The sequence below is a fragment of the Antechinus flavipes genome, chromosome 1 (genome assembly GCF_016432865.1).
Source record: "Antechinus flavipes isolate AdamAnt ecotype Samford, QLD, Australia chromosome 1, AdamAnt_v2, whole genome shotgun sequence".
NCBI classification, from domain to species: domain Eukaryota; kingdom Metazoa; phylum Chordata; class Mammalia; order Dasyuromorphia; family Dasyuridae; genus Antechinus; species Antechinus flavipes.
This window is the reverse complement of record NC_067398.1, coordinates 644838364-644855705: the sequence shown is the minus strand read 5'-3', so window position 1 is coordinate 644855705 and position 17342 is coordinate 644838364. Positions and strand designations below refer to the sequence as shown.

The 17342-nt window shown below is 37.2% G+C and overlaps 1 protein-coding gene and 1 long non-coding RNA gene across 5 annotated transcripts in view; one reads left to right on the top strand and one right to left on the bottom strand.

The window, feature by feature from the left end:
• Nucleotides 1-703: 703 nt before the first annotated feature.
• Nucleotides 704-9931, top strand: LOC127544515 (lymphocyte antigen 6D-like). Its single transcript, XM_051971180.1, has 3 exons — nucleotides 704-860; nucleotides 8350-8448; nucleotides 9044-9931. Exons 1-3 carry the CDS (start codon nucleotides 809-811, stop codon nucleotides 9259-9261), a joined length of 369 nt encoding a protein of 122 aa, XP_051827140.1. The 5' UTR covers nucleotides 704-808; the 3' UTR covers nucleotides 9262-9931.
• Nucleotides 868-17342, bottom strand: part of LOC127544516 (uncharacterized) — a 113294-nt gene continuing 96819 nt past the window's right edge. For 3 of the 4 annotated variants that reach the window (XR_007949459.1, XR_007949462.1, XR_007949460.1), the window contains one exon: nucleotides 10184-10671. This is a non-coding gene — a long non-coding RNA (uncharacterized LOC127544516). Of the gene's footprint in view, nucleotides 1014-10183; nucleotides 10672-17342 lie in introns of those variants that run through there. The other variant, XR_007949461.1, reaches the window with a different exon arrangement.

Sequence of the window (17342 nt, the reverse complement as noted above, 5' to 3'; positions counted from 1 at the left end):
ATCACTTTCTCTTCCGCCTGTCTCCCTTGAAGTCCATGGAGATCAGATTGAGTGTACAGAAAATTCAGCAAAGCTTCAATGGTTGATTGAAGGAGGTGATACTATCATAAGATTTTAGAGTTTTAAAGAAAATTAGAAGTCATTTGGAGCAACTAAGTGATGCAGTCGATAAGAGTTTCAGGCCTGGAGTCAGGAAAACCCAAGTTCAAATCCAGTCCCAAGTACTTACTAGCTGTGTGATCCTGGGTAAGTCACTTAACCCTGTTTGCCTCAGTTTCCTCATCTGTAATTCCCTCCCATGGCTTTGCCAAGAAAACTCCAATGGGGTTGGTTCAAACTTTTTATGACAAGAAATTTGGAGGGGAGAGGTAATTTGTCTAACATCATGCAGATTATAAGAACAGTTATTCTGATGTCAGATATTAATGCATCAGGATTCAAATATGAGTTGTCTCATTCCAAATCCAGTGTACTCTTCGATACTCCTGGGAAGAGAACAACTTTTCCCTCTTCTAAGGGATCCGTACCCAACCTAGGAGACTGTCAGCAGGCAGAAAGATGGGAAAGTCCCAAAACCGAGGGGTTGGGTCTGGCAGGGGTTCTGAGCAGGTCAAGGCACATTCCTAGGATGACTCAGTGATCCTAGATCCTATTGCCGATTAGCTGGACCTGTGCCAGGGCTCAGCCTTCCCTTTCCTCTCACCACCCTCCCCCCTTTCTGTCCCATAGCCTGTCCCCTCATGGGGATATAAGACCTCTGTGGGAAGAGGAGGGGCCCTCGTTCCACCTTCGACGTAATCTCGGCAACATGAAGTGTCTCTTGGTGCTCCTGGCAGTGGCTGCCATCGCCATAAGTCAAGGTGAGGGGGTAAAATTCCGGGGAAATTGGGGTACTGCTCTGGGAGGTCTCTTCTAGTGGGGGTGGAGATGGTGACCTTGCCTTGTCACTGAATCCTGCCTTCTCACTGGGTCCCATAATCATACTTCAGTATGCTTCTGGATCCATGATTTCACTGGTGTGAGCATTTAAAAAAAAAAAAGAAGCAAATCCTAACTCTTCCATACTTTATCAAAAAGTCTCATAAATCTATGTAGCAGATGAAAAATTCATCATCTGGCGGCCAATTTATGGTGGCTGGGCCATCTTTGCTTAGCTAGGCTGATCCTTGGATGGCAGACACAGTGTTTATCACCAGGTTCACTTATTCTGGTTGGCAGAACATACCAATTCAATTGGCCCTCAATTGGGGTCAATTGGGGTCTTAAAGCCCATAGCATAAGGAAGGGTTGAATCACAAAATGAAAAGACCAAAGAATTTGAGAATATTATAGTTTCCTGGACTATATCAGAGACAAAAGGAGCCTTAGGAAATAAGCCATATTATTGGATATTGAGTATTATTATTGGGTGGATTCTTAGAACACAGGATGCCAGAGCTATATGAAAACATAGCTTCCCATGCTCAACCCATGGAATGTATGATTGAATATGTAAACTCATTTTCATATTGGACAAAGAATAACTTAGTACTTAAGAATGGCAAAAACTAAGGACCAGAAATAAAAACTGACTTGCCTATTTAAAACAACTATAGTTATCTTTTAGTATAGTATATTTACTAAATAGTACTATAAATATTATACTATATTATTTATAATATATCAATACTATTGTATCTATATAATAGTATCTCTTCAGGAATTAATGCTAATGTTAATTCCCAACTCTATGAAGTTTCACAGTTTACAAGTCTCAGGAGACAATTCCAAAATATAGATAGTATAAAAACAACAATCTTCATATTTTACAGATAAAGAGATTGAGGGTCAAAGAGAACATATGGTGTGCCCAAAGTCACATAGTTAATCAAGAATTTAATTCAATTCACCTGAACTCAATTCAATTGACCTCCCTGTATTCAACTCAATTGATGTATTGCAATTTGGTTAAATCAGACAGATTTTAATTTTATTTAATTGTATTGAATTATATTTTAATTCAATTGCAATTCATTTTCAACTCATGTAATTAATATAATATCAGAGCAGGAACTAGAATCTAGGATTTCTGACTTCAGGCTTAATGTTTTCTTTATTATTCAACATGATTTCTCTCAGGTGAATAGCATTTTTAAGCCACATTTTAGCAAGAGTGTGAAATTCTAGATATATAGAGTAATTTCTAATCTTTTCTCTTCCTCTTACCGTGTGGCCTTAGGCAAGTAACTTTCATTTTTCTAAAATTCAGCTTCCCCATTTGTAAACCCTAAGATGCTATTAAAAATCAAATTTTAAAGGTGTGTATCAGTGGAATTAGAGTTACAGGAGTAAAAGGTATACAATTATCCTGATCCTTTTTGGAACTTGATTATTTGAACCTCAGGCCCTTAGTCCTTCTCAAGGGGCCACTGACATGCTGCCACCTGGCGACAAAGAACAGATTTCTCTCTCTGTATTCTCCCTCCTCACCTCCTCCAAACTCACCATCACTCTAATTTGCAACCTCTTTACCCAATTAGGACTGATTTCAATTATAATTTCAGGAATGAGGTTGATGCTTGATTACATAACTATACATTGTGGCTGTGGGTAACCAGTAATCTCTTCTGAACTCATAACTGTCTGTGGTTATGGTGATGGTGCAAGAGTGAATGTGGTTGTGGGTGGTTTGTGTATGACTGAAGAGTGGGATTGGATCTCAGGGTAAGGTTCAAGAGAAATCTACTTGATTATGCCTAATAATAATGTGGTTGTGTACAAATGTGGAAGAAGTAAGATATCACTGACCAAATATGAAGGGGAGATTTTCTTTGCTGGTTTGTCTCTCCAACATCCCTCTCCTTTCAGCCTCATACTTTAGGACATGGAGACTCTCAAGGGATCCCCTCACTCATTTAAGACTTCTCCCATCTCCTTTCTATGAGTTCATTCCTGTGATTATTTTTATTCCTGAAAACTTCCTTATATTCTAGCTCCTCTTGCCCAGCTCAATTTTGAACCTCTCCTATTATGATTGAGATTATTACATCTGATAAAGGAGGATAAAAAATTTTCATAATGAGTTCAGTGAATATAGGAAAGAAACAAAAATAGAGAGAAATGAGAAGACATAAATCTCCAACAGACCTGAGTCCATTTAGTGCCCCCCTAATTTAACAGATAAAGAAATTGAGACCCAGAGATATGAAGTGTACAAAATCACATAGATTATAAGTATTGAGGACAAAGTTGAAACAGATCTTGAGATTCAAGTTAGTGCCCTTTCTATATTGTAAGATAGTGGTGGGGGAAAAAGAGAATTTTGGGAGAAAGGGATGATCTGGAGCTAAGTTTTAATTCAATTTAATTCAATTACAACATACATTCATTTCAATTCTGTTCAACTGAATTCAATCAACCCAAACTCAATTCAATCTAATGCTATGAAACTAAAGTCAGTGAAATAAAATTCAAATGAATTCTATTCTAGTCAATTCAATTGACCTTTCTCCATTCAACTCAACACAATTCAATGTTTCTATTTAATGAAATGAAAGTCAGTTCAGTTCAACTCAATTCAGTTCAACTCATTTTAGTTGAACTCAATTTATTTCAGGACATTGATCATTCTGTGATCAGAGATATGAGGGAGGAAAATTTTTTTAGAGATGAAGTGGCATTAATAAGACTTATATTGATGATCTCTCAGAACAATTGTGAGAATCAAAAGAAGAGGGGAACAAACATTTAAGCACCTACTATGTACCTGACATCATGCTGTATTTTTGAAAATAAATTTTAGTCATTCAGTCAACAAGCATTTATTAAATCATTACTGTTTCCCAGGAACTGAAAAGGCAAAAATGGCTCCTGCCTATGGGGAGCTCAAATTCTAATAGGAGAGATAATAAACACACTAGTGTATATAAACAAGATAGATACTGAGCCAGTTGGAGATGATTTTAGAGGAAAGGCATTAATTCTAGAGGAAATTAAAAGTCTCTTGAAAAAACAGGTATTTCACCTGAGACTAAATGAAGCCAAGAAGGAAGTGTCCAAGATACTGGTGAGCTGGGGAACAATCCCAGAAATTGTGTGTTGGGGGCAGGGGTGCTAAAATAGATATAATAAGTGATATGTTTGAGATTCAGAACTAAATGATAAGATAGATGTAGGCACAAAATGATGAGATGGAAGAAAGCAATTGATACCAATTATTGGGGTTTGTCACCAAATGTTAGAATTCAGTCATATGAAGAATTTACAATGGCCGTTTTCTTTGGCAAAAGGTAGATTTATTTATGAGGAGAGGTCACAGAAAAAATGAACAGGTAAAAATAGACACAGGAATGGTTAATATGAAATAGAATTGGGGGGAGTATATAGTTAGCAAGGAAAAGTGTTTTAATATTAACAGGGGAAAAGACAAGTTCCTCAGTAGAACTCAAAATTAACCAGGAGAAAGAAAATACTGAGATGGGACTATGCTCTTGATTAGCAGGCTAAATCACTAAAAGGGATTTAGCATCCTAAAAGAGCTAATTAACTATAACAAGGAGAAAGACACCGTGAAGCAGAAGTCTATAGTGGTCTAATAGAAAAGAGATTCAGCAAAGATGGGGTGGATCATGGACAGATTTATAGGGGAAATTTAACCTCAGGGGTTTGACATAACTTGGCTTTCTATTTTTTATTATTAAGGCCTTTTATTTTTATATTTATTTATATATACATATTTATATTTATTTTATTTTCAAAAAAACAATTTTTCAACAATGACCCTTGCAAAATGTTGTGTTCTAAAATTTTCCTCCTTCCCTCACCCCCTCCCCATAGATGGCAAGTAATCCAATATATGTTAAACATAACTTGGCTTTCTGAATAGATACTACAAAGTGGGGTTACACAAGACCTCCACAGGGGTGGGGCTTGTAAAACTGAGCTGATCCCCATCAGTGCCCATCCCTGCTTGCCTCAGGGAGTAATTGTATCAGTACTTCAAGGCTTTCTCTGCCAACCCCACCTAGTGACCCAGGACCTCATCACTAAAGAAATTGTGTATTTGAAAAGCACAAACATTTAACCTCGCCAAAGGCACCACCAAGTCTAGAAGGCTCCTCCTGGTTCTGTAGAAGAGAAAAACTCTTTATCACTGAGAGAGATGTTTATGAACTGAAACATACAGCTGGTTTGTCATTAAAAATGGGTAACTAGGTGGGACCATGGATTAACCCTGGGACACAGTGAATCACATTTCTGTGAAGCTTTGCTTTTGGATTATGAGGCTATAACAGGCGAGCCGTTTCGTGGCAGAATACCTTAATTTCAAGCCAAGTAAGCATCATGTGGAAGAAAGGGGATGAAGGGAGTGGAGAGGAGTGAATGAGATCACAGAGAGCTGGTCTCAGTTAAAAAGACTTGGGTTCAAGACCTTTGACACACACTAACTGTGTGATCTTGGGCAAACCACTTAAGCTTTTGGTAGATATAACCAGAAGAGAAAGGGTCTTTACTAAAATTCCTTACGTCAGTGCAATCATAGGTCTAGGAGAAAAAGAAGAAAGAAGAGACACAGAGAGAGAGAGAGAGACAGAGAGAAAGAAAGAGAAACAAAGAGAGAAAAAGAGAGAAAGAGAAAGAGGAAGAAAGAAAAGGAGACAGACACACAGAGACAAAACGGAGATAGAGAGAGAGAGACAGAGACAAAGGAACACAGAAACAGAGAGACAGAAAAACAGGAAGATAAGGAGAGAGAAATTGGATTGGATTAGGGACTTGGGATACCTGAATTCTATATTATGCTATAATAGAAAGAGAATGTGATTTAGAATCAGAAGATCTGGATTAAAATTTCACTATACTACTTATTGTGATCTTGAGTCAATAAAATTCCTGAGTCCTCAATTTCCTTATCTGTAAAATGAAGAGATCTCCAAGGACTCTTTCAATATTCTTACTCTTGGCTATATCACTGACTTGCTATGTGATCCCTTTTCAATGCCTCAGTTTCCCCATCTGTAAAATAAGCTGGAGAAGGAAATGACAAATCACTCTAGTGTCTTTGCCAAGAAATCCCCAAACGGGATCACAAAGACACAACTCGACAACAACAACAACAACAACATAGGTTTTAGAGTTTAGAATTTGCAAACAAACTTGCATCCCCCACAACGACTATTGTATCTCCATTTTAAAAATGAAAAACTCAGAGGACCTATGTGATTTGCCCATGGTTACGAAACTACTAAATTCTAGAGCTAAGACTAGACTCCAGATCTCATTCTAATCTAGTAACTATGGATTCTGTCACACTACATTGCCTCTAACATTCAGTGGGAATAGTCTAGGGCTGCTGTGGAGCCAGTGTGACCAATTCCAGAAACTGGACTGTTGAATTTTCAGTGTGAACATTAATACACCTCAGAAACTAGAGCACATTATTAAGTCAGGACTAGATTTAGTGTTTTGTTTACTATATAGACTTAAGATACTGTTTAGAATTAATATAGTGATGGAGAAAATGTTAAAAATGTAGATTAAACTTTAAAGTACATTAGTATGTTGAAGTTTTTTGGAGGCAAATTGTTAAACATTTACCAGCACACCCTTGGGATAGTTTTATAAACTCAAAGTCCAACCCCATCCAGTGCCAGCATGACCTGTGCAAAGCTACAATCTATCAAAAGAAAATGGTAGGAATTGAATGGGGACAGCCGAGACAAAGAGAAGAGGAGAAGAGGGAAGAACAGAATATCAAGTCCCTTCTTTTGGAAACCAGGCTTTTATAAAAACAATCTAAAATCACTGAAACATGAAATCTGAATTGGAAGCTGGTTTAACCCATATCACCTTCCCAAATCCATCCTATTACATTCCCTACAAATGCCTGAAGACCTCTTTTCAATGAAGAGGAACTCCAAAAATTGTATCTAGAATTCCAGGGAAAAATCTACAGAGAAATTCAACCATTATCATCTATTTAACTCCACCAAATCTTTTTTTCTGTCTCTAGACTGAACATCCTCAGTACCTTGTCTAATTGCTTTTCATAAAGCATGACTTGAAAGACCTTCACTATCCCAACTGCCTTCTTCTCTCCTAACTGCCAATGCCCTTCTAAAATGTAGTAGTCACAACTTAAAACATTGCTTCATCTATGCTCTTACCAGGTCAACATATGAGGGGACCATCACTTCCCTGACCTCAGACATTGTGCTTCTCTGGGAATAGCCCAAAATTACATTTTTTTGGCTTTCATGTCACATTATGGAGCTTGTAGTCCACTAAAATCTCAATTTTTTTCCAGATGAATTGTGGTTTACCTATACTTCATACATCTTGTACTTATGAATTTGATTTTTTTTAGTTTTGAAGACTTTGTGTTTACTTTTATTTAAATCCCATCTTACTAGATTTAGCTAAATGTCCTAGTTTGAGGTCTTCAATGATGTTTTGGCCTGAATAGGTCATCTAACATGTTATCCATCCCCAGTCTGTGTATCCTGGGTCTTAGTGGACCCAAGTGACTAACCTAGAGTCATAGGTAGCTAATAAGTATCTGAGGTGAGATTTAACCTGTTCTCTTCTAGATTAAAAATCCAACACTCTTAATTATTGTACCACCTAACTGGCTATGTTTATATGTAGGCATGCATGCATATATATGCATACACGCACATGCTCATATGTATATGTACATGCACACATATATACAACATATAAACATGTGTGTATGTGAATATGTACATATTGTCTCCCTTCAGAAAATATAAGCTCTTTGGGAGCAGAGGGTGTTTCACAATTGTCTTTGCATCCCTAACACATAGGAGATGCTTAATAACTGCTTATTTTGATTGATTGGAAAATCAGAAAGAGAAGGCTCATTCTTGAGAATCATTTAAGCAAAAGTTGGAGAACCATTTGCTAGGGATGTTATAGAGGTATTTGTGCTCAAGTATGGATTGAACTAGAAGACTTCTGGGCTCTCTTGTATCTTTGTGATTCTGAGACTCTAGGAAAAAGCCACCAGAGGGGCTAAGAATGAGCAATGGGCAAGAAGAGAAGCTAGAGAGAGACCTCTTGCTCAAATGTGTTTTTGGAACTACATACAGTTGTATTCTATGTCTATTTCTGTTTCCTTTTTAAGGTGGGAAATATGGGATTATTGGGACCAGGCAGAGAAGCCATAGTTTCTTCAATCCCACATTCCCCCCTCCCCACTCCAAAGAAAGGAGATAGGAAAGAAGTGGTAAATTGGGATGCTGAGGATTGAACCCAGAAAGTACCCTGAGTTAATACCTCACAAATCAAGACCTTTATATGAATCCACTGAGCCCCAGTCCATCTGATATGTCTTTCTTCTACCCACAGCTCAAGCCCTCCAGTGTCATGTCTGTGAAAGTGCTGACAATTGCAAGAAAGCAACCTCTTGTCCCAATTCTTCTCGGCAATGCAAAACAACTCTCATTTGTGAGTATCTAAGGAAAGGCCGTGAGATGTTTCCTTCCATATTCCCCATCCCCTTTATCCCTCAGTCTGGGACAGAGATAGGAGCTCCATGAAGATTCTTTTAGGAAACAGACCTAGGACAGAGGAAACCTTACCCACTGAATGGAGGGATAGTGATAGAAATCCTAGTTGGGATATAATATTATCAGGCAAAACAATTGGGAGCATTTGACTGTTAATGACAGAAATGGAAATGGTGGAGATTGTTGATTTTGTTGATTATGGCGAGGTTTGATGATGGTTTTTGCAATGGTGATGATGGTAATGGTTATGACTATAATGATGATGATGGTAATGGTAGGATAGTAAAAGTGAAAAAGGTTAATGGGATGGTGGTGAAGATGATTTCTAAAATGTAGGCTCATTTGAAAGCACTGTCCATGGGAGCCAGAGGTTGTAGAAAACTATCAGAGAGAGGTTGAGATCTGGGCTTGCAGGGGAATGTTTTGGAGAATGGAAGGCTTGATTTGGGAATTAAGGAATCAGTGGGAAGATTCCAAAAGGTATTTGTGGATGATGTCTGTGTGACCAGTTCTTCTCTACCTGTCTCCTCCAGACCAGCGATTGTCAGGGAACCTGGTGAAGAAGGAATGTGCTGACTACTGTTCTCCACAGGATAGCAATCCAGGGCAGACCCAGCCTCAGGTCCGGTGCTGTAACACAGACCTGTGCAATGTTGGAATTGAGAACTCAGCTCCTGTCCACACGCTGCTCAGCCATGCTGTCCTGGCCCTCAGCCTTATCCTGGCGCTGGTCTCTGCTCTCAGTCTGTAAACTTTGGGACCCTTAGCCAGGCCACAACCCAGCCCTTCTTTCCACACAACTCCAGCCCAGCTCCATGTCCTTCCCCAATCCATTTACTTCCTCTCCAAACTCCTCTCAGTCTCCCAGGATAAGGGGCACAAGGAAGGGGATGCTCATTTTGCTCCCAAGGTCTAGGAGGTCAGTTCTGTTCCTCACTTCTCTCAAAATATAAGCATCTCAATTGGCTATCCAGAGAGTCACCCTCACCAAGTACTCCTGCCAGATCCATCTAGGGATTCAGAGATTCTGGCCCCATGAATCAGAATCACTGCCTTTGTTTTTCATCTGGGAGTGGGGAGGAAGAATGGAGAGGAGAGAACGTCACTGCATACAGTGGAAAGAGAAATAGATTTGGAACTTGGAGAACTGGGTTTGAATCCTGATTTTATTTTTTACTAGTTATATGATCCTGGGTAAATCACTTCAATGGGCCCGTTTTTTCATCTATATAATGAAAGGAGTGGATTCAAATAATCTCTATAGTTCCCTAAAATCCTGTATTCTCTAAGAGGTGTTGGGATGAGCAAGAGGACAAAGATGGGGAAATCATTTCAATCCCACTAGCTTTTGTATTCTTTCTATTATCTTGGATTTTTATTTTCAACTCAATAAAAATAAATGACTGAAAAGAAGACAACAAGGTGACATATTCACTTATTGGGTGAGGGAGAGAAGAAAGCGGGCAGGCCTGGAATGGGCTGGGAAGGCTTTCTAGGACTCAGTTGGGCAGTGGTTCAGCAGGGTTTGATGCAGAATTAATCTGCCTTCTATCCCTTAGTCTCCCTATCTCTCTGTCTTTGTCTCTTGTCTCTATTTCTCTGTCTCTATCTCTGTCTGTCTCGCTGTCTCTGTGTCTATCTTCCTGCCTCTCTTTGTCTCTGTCTCTGTCTCATTTTATTTCTCTCTCTCTGTCTCTGTGTCTATGTCACTGCCTCTCTTTGTCCCTCTCTGTCTGCCTCACTATATTTCTGACTCACTCTGTCTGTCTCTATCTCTCTGTCTTTCTGTGTCTGTCTATCTGATTCTCCTCTCTCTCTCTCTTTCTCTTTGTGATTAAGCTAACTCTCACACGTGGCTCCAAAAGCTGTAATATGCACAGTGGCCACATTTCAGTGAACTTTCATCAGTGCCCTAAACCAGATTAAGGGTAACCAAGGGGTCACAAACCCTTAGGTGAATTAGGAAGGTGTCTACCCAAATCCTGTGAAATCTACTCCCGGTAGAATAGGAGGATGAGAACAATTTGTTTCAATGGCCATGAAGATGGCTAAAGCAGCTACTGTGGAGCACTTAAACTTTGGTCAGACAGTAAAGATGCCAAGGTCATCACTTTGTCTCCCCTGCACCTTGACTTTGTCTTGCCACTGGACTTCAATGACCCTGAAAGAGAAAATTAGGTCAATGGCTTTACACAACTCTGCCCCACTTAAATCCAATTTATGCACAGATCAAAAGATACCCCCATACCATTTTACCAGTTTTAGCTAGTCCCAAATCACTTACCTTGTGACAGATAAGTAGCAAATGTGAATACAATGGGAATTATAGTCACAATCCTGTACATAGGTGACCCAGAACTAGGGTCATCTCACTGCACTGAAGCAGAAGGGGGATCCAGCAGCCTCCTGTGCATCTGAACAACCTTTAATAAGGATTGTACTGCTCACTTCCTGGTGTGAGAGAAAGTGCCCTAAAAATCATCCGTTTCACCCAACCTTGGCTAGATTGCAACAGCCGGCAGGGATCCCAACCTGCAGACAAAACAGGATGTTCCAAAGCTTTTGCAAAGATGATTCTATTCACCATCAGTACAGAGAATGGGCAACATGAACCTGATACATTTGAAAGACAAACAGGTCTTATTGAGAGAGAATTCAGCAGGTATTACATGTAAATAGGAGCCCTGAGCGAAAGAAGGCTGGCAAATGAAGGTCAGTTTATTGAAGTCAAAGCTGTTTGTTGTTTTCTGGAATGGTCTAGTGAAGGAGAGCACCATGAAGCCAGCCTAGCTTTTACAATCAAATATAATTTGCATGCCTCCTCAAAGGAATGAATGACAGATTCCTGACAATGTAATTGCCACTTGCAGGAAAATGCCCCACCACTAAAATCAGTGCATACACTGCCACCGTGATGAATCCTGACAGGTCAAGGAAAAAATTTATGAAGATCTGGAGAGCCTCATCATCAATATATTAAAGAGAGAATAGGTTTATAATTCTGGGTGACTTTAATACAAGTCATATCAGGGAATCCTTGGGAGGAATGGAATTGAAAATAGCAACAGCAATGGTCACTTACTACTGAAGACTTGTACATCTCATGACTTTATCACCAGCACCGTCTTCTATTTACCTAAACACTATAAAGTTTTGTGAATGCCTGTTTACAGCAAACATTTAATTAAAAACATTTAATAGACTGTCATTGTAAGGAGAAGAGACAAACAGGATGTGAGATTAACAAATGCAATTGTATGATGCAGAATGCTGGACTGATCATAGACTTATCCTCTTTAAGACAAGATGACACCAGAAGACTTAATGTTAAAAATTGGAACACTTCTTTAAGTAGGAACAGTTCACCGCTAACTTGGAGGGAAACTGAGCCAACACAGTTGGCATTAGTAAAGCAGAAAAGGAGTGGGCAGCTTTTAGAGATTTAGAGATTTGTATGGCATTGCATTTACTCATCTGGGCCAGAAACACTTGCAGTCATCAAGATTGGTTTGTCAGAAATGATGGGAAAAACAAAAATAAGAATTCCACAGCATTTACACAGCAGGATAGTTTATCTGTCTTTAAGAGGGCAGCAAAGTAAACTGTAAATGAAGCTTAAAGAGATGCAGAATTCTTGACTCAGTAAGAAAATGGATGAAATTATGTTTTATGCTGATAATAATAATCCAAAGCATTTTTATGATGCTCTAAAGGCTATTTACTGATTAAAGATCTGTGATGAATCTCAGTTACTCAGTGCTTGATTAGAGAGAAGGACACAATCCTGAAGATTTGGGCCAAACACTTCCAATGTGTTCTCAACAGACCACTATCAACCAGTGTGGAGACCAGGGACTATATATCTCAGGTTAACATCAATCTCTCTATATATCCCCAGGGCATTTTCTTTGTGTCAGTTTTTTTTTTAAATCACATTGCTCTCTATGTCTATGACACAGACATGGTACTGAACCCAAACCAAATAGGATAAAAACAAAGAAAATTATAGACCAATCTCCCTAATGAATATTGATGCAAAAATCTTCAATAAAATATTAGCAAAAAGATTACAGAAAGTCATCCTCAGGATAATACACCATGACCAAGTAGAATTTATACCAAGAATGCAGGGCTGGTTCAATATTAGGAAAACTATAATCATATTTGATTATATCAATAACCAAACTAAAACCATATGATTATTTCAATAGATGCAGAAAAAGCATTTGATAAAAATTCAACACCCATTCCTGTTAAAAACAGTAGAGAGGATAGGAATAAAAGGACTTTTTGCTAAAGGATACCATAGATAATGAAATAATATCAATACTAAACATATATGCACCAAATAGTATAGTATCTAAACTCCTAAAGGAGAAGTTAAGAGAGCTGCAAGAAGAAATAGATAGCAAAACTATGATAGTGGGGGATCTCAACCTTGCTCTCTCAGAACTAGATAAATTGAACAACAAGATAAATAAGAAAGAAGTTAAGGAGGTAAATAAAATATTAGAGAAGTTAAGTATAATAGTTCTTTGGAGAAAACTGAATGGAGAAAGAAAGGAGTACAGTTTTTTCTCAATGGTTCATGACCATATATTAGGGTATAAAGGCCTCAAAATCAAATGCAGAAAGGCAGAAATAGTAAATGCATTTTTTCAAATCATGATGCAATAAAAATTACATTCAGTAAAAAGCCAGGGGAAAATAGACCAAAAATTAATTGGAAACTAAATAATTGGATCCTAAAGAAGGAATGAGTGAAACGATAAACTATTGACACAATCAATAATTTCATCTAAGTGAATGAAAATGATGAGACAACATACCATAATTTGTGGGATGCAGCCAAAGCGGCAATTATAGAAATTTTATATCTCTAGATGTTTACTTGCATAAAAAAGAGTAAGAAAAGATAAATGAATTGGGCTTACAACTAAAAAAGCTAGAAAAAGAGCAAATTAAAACCCCCCAAATAAATACAAAATTTGAAGTTCTAAAAATAAAAGGGGAGATTAATAAAATTGAAAGTAAGAAAACTATTGAATTAATAAATAAAACTAAGAGTTGGTTTTATGAAAAAAATATATATAAACCTTTAGTTAATTTGATTAGGAAAAAGAAAGAGGAAAATAATTTTTTTTTTAATTTTTTATTTAATAATTACATTATATTGACACTCGTTTCTGTTCTGATTTTTTTCCCCCTCCCTCCCTCCACCCCCTCCCCTAGATGGCAAGCAGTCCTTTATATGTTGGATATGTTGCAGTATATCCTAGATACAATATATGTTTGCAGAACCGAACAGTTCTCTTGTTGCGTAGGGAGAATTGGATTCAGAAGGTATAAATAATCCGGGAAGAAAAACAAAAATGCAGATAGTTTACATTCGTTTCCCAGTGTTCTTTCTTTGGGTGTAGCTGCTTTTGTCCGTCATTTATCAATTGAAACTCAGATCTCTTTGTCAAAGAAATCCACTTCCATCAAAATATGTCCTCATACAATATCGTTGTCGAAGTGTATAATGATCTCCTGGTTCTGCTCATCTCACTTAGCATCAGTTCATGTAAGTCTCGCCAGTCCTCTCTGTATTCATCCTGCTGGTCATTTCTTACAGAACAATAATATTCCATAACATTCATATACCACAATTTACCCAGCCATTCTCCAATTGATGGGCATCCATTCATTTTCCAGTTTCTAGCCACTACAAACAGGGCTGCTACAAACATTTTGGCACATACAGGTCCCTTTCCCTTCTTTAGTATTTCTTTGGGATATAAGCCCAATAGAAACACTGCTGGATCAAAGGGTATGCACAATTTGATAATTTTTTGGGCATAATTCCAGATTGCTCTCCAGAATGGTTGGATTCGTTCACAACTCCACCAACAATGCATTAGTGTCCCAGTTTTCCCGCATCCCCTCCAACATTCATCATTATTTTTTCCTGTCATCTTAGCCAATCTGACAGGTGTGTAGTGGTATCTCAGAGTTGTCTTAATTTGCATTTCTCTGATCAATAATGATTTGGAACACTCTTTCATATGAGTGGTAATAGTTTCAATCTCATCCTCTGAAAATTGTCTGTTCATATCCTTTGACCATTTATCAATTGGAGAATGGCTTGATTTCTTATAAATTTGAGTCAGTTCTCTATATATTTTGGAAATGAGGCCTTTATCAGAACCTTTAACTGTGAAAATGTTTTCCCAGTTTGTTGCTTCCCTTCTAATCTTGTTTGCATTAGTTTTATTTGTACAAAAGCTTTTTAATTTGATGTAATCGAAATTTTCTATTCTGTGATCAGTAATGGTCTCTAGTTCATCTTTGGTCACAAATTTCTTTCTCCTCCACAAGTCTGAGAGATAAACTATTCTATGTTCCTCTAATTTATTTATAGTCTCGTTCTTTATGCCTAGGTCATAGACCCATTTTGATCTTATCTTGGTATATGGTGTTAAGTGTGGGTCCATGCCTAATTTCTGCCATACTAATTTCCAATTATCCAGCAGTTTTTATCAAATAATGAATTCTTTTCCCAGAAGTTAGGGGCTTTGGGTTTGTCAAACACTAGATTGCTATAATTGACTATTCTGTCTTGTGAGCCTAGCCTTTTCCACCGATCCACTAATCTATTTCTTAGCCAATACCAAATGGTTTTGGTGACTGCTGCTTTATAATATAATTTTAGATCAGGTACAGCTAGGCCACCTTCATTTGATTTTTTTTTCATTAATTCCCTTGAGATTCTCGACTTTTTATTGTTCCATATGAATTTTGTTGTTATTTTTTCTAGATCAATAAAATATTTTCTTGGAAGTCTGATTGGTATAGCACTAAATAAATAGATTAGTTTAGGGAGTATTGTCATCTTTATTATGTTCGCTCGGCCGATCCAGGAGCACTTAATATTTTTCCAATTATTTAAGTCTGACTTTATTTGTGTGGAGGAGGAAAATAAAATTGTTAGTCTCAAAAATGAAAAGGGAGAACTTTTCATTTTAGAAAAAGAAATATAACAAGTTATTAGTCAACTCTCCAAGAAAAAAAATCTCCAGGGCCAGCAGATTTACATGTAAATTCTACCAAACATTTAAAGAACAATTAATTCCAATACTATGAAAACTATTTGAAAAAATAGGGAATAAAGGAGTCCTACCAAATTCCTTTTATGACACAGACATGGTACTGAACCCAAACCAAATAGGATAAAAACAAAGAAAATTATAGACCAATCTCCCTAACGAATATTGATGCAAAAATCTTCAATAAAATATTAGCAAAAAGATTACAGAAAGTCATCCTCAGGATAATACACCATGACCAAGTAGAATTTATACCAAGAATGCAGGGCTGGTTCAATATTAGGAAAACTATAATCATATTTGATTATATCAATAACCAAACTAAAACCATATGATTATTTCAATAGATGCAGAAAAAGCATTTGATAAAAATTCAACACCCATTCCTGTTAAAAACAGTAGAGAGGATAGGAATAAAAGGACTTTTTCTTAAAGTTATCAGTAGCATCTATTTAAAACCATTAGCAAGCATTATATATAATGGTGACAAGCTAGAATCATTCTCAATAAGATCGGGAGTGAAACAAGGTTGCCCACTATCACCGTTACTATTCAATATTGTATTAGAAATGTTAGCTTTGGCAATCAGAAAAAGAGATTAAAGGAATTAGAATAGGTAATGAGGAAACTAAATTATCACTCTTTACAGATATGATGGTATACTTAGAGAACCCTAGAGAATTAAATAAAAAACTATTAGAAACAATTCACAACTTTAGCAAAGTTGCAGGATACAAAATAAATCCACAGAAATCATTAGCATTTTTATTTATTACCAACAAAGTCCAGCAACAATTGATACAAAGAGAAATTCCATTTAAAATAACTGTCAATACTATGAAATATTGGGAGTCTACCTACAAAGACAAAGTCAGGAACTATATGAACACAAGTACAAAATACTTATACACAAATAGAGTTAGATCTAAACAACTGGAAAAATATCAAGTGCTTATGGATAGGCCAAGTGAATATAATAAAAATGACAATACTATCTAAATTAATCTACTTATTTAGTTCTATACCAATCAAACTCCCAAGAAATTATTTTACAGATCTAGAACAAGTAATAACAAAGTTCACTTGGAAAAACAAAAAAATCAAGAATTCTTTTTTTTCCCCCTTGAGGCAGTTGGGATTAAGTGACTTGCATCACACAATTAGGAAGTTAAGCATCTGAGACCAGATTTGAACTCAGATCCTCCTGATTTCAAGGCTAGTGCTCTATCCACTGCACCACCTAGATGCCCTTGAAATCTCAAGAATTTCAAGGGAATTAATGGAAAAATGCAAATGAAGACTTAGCTGTACCAGATCTAACACTATATTATAAAGCAGTGGTCATCAAAACCATTAGAAGCTGGCCAAGAAATAGAGAAGTTCATCAGTGATATCCACTGAGGTTAGGCTCACAGGATAAATGCCTATAGTATCTAGACTCAGTGACTATAATAATCTAGTGTTTGACAAACCCAAAGGCCCCAGCTTTTGGGATAACTCACTATTTGACAAAAACTGCTGGGAAAATTGGAACCTAGTGTGGCAGAAACTAGGCATTGGCCCACACCTCATACCATAAACCAATATAAGATCAAAATGGGTTCATGATCTAGATATAAAGAGTAATATTATAAGCAAATTAGAAGAACAAAGGATAGTTTGCCTCTCAGACTTGTGGAGGAGGAAGGGATTTGTGACCAAAGAAGAACAAGAGATCATTATTGATCACAAAATAGGTAATTTT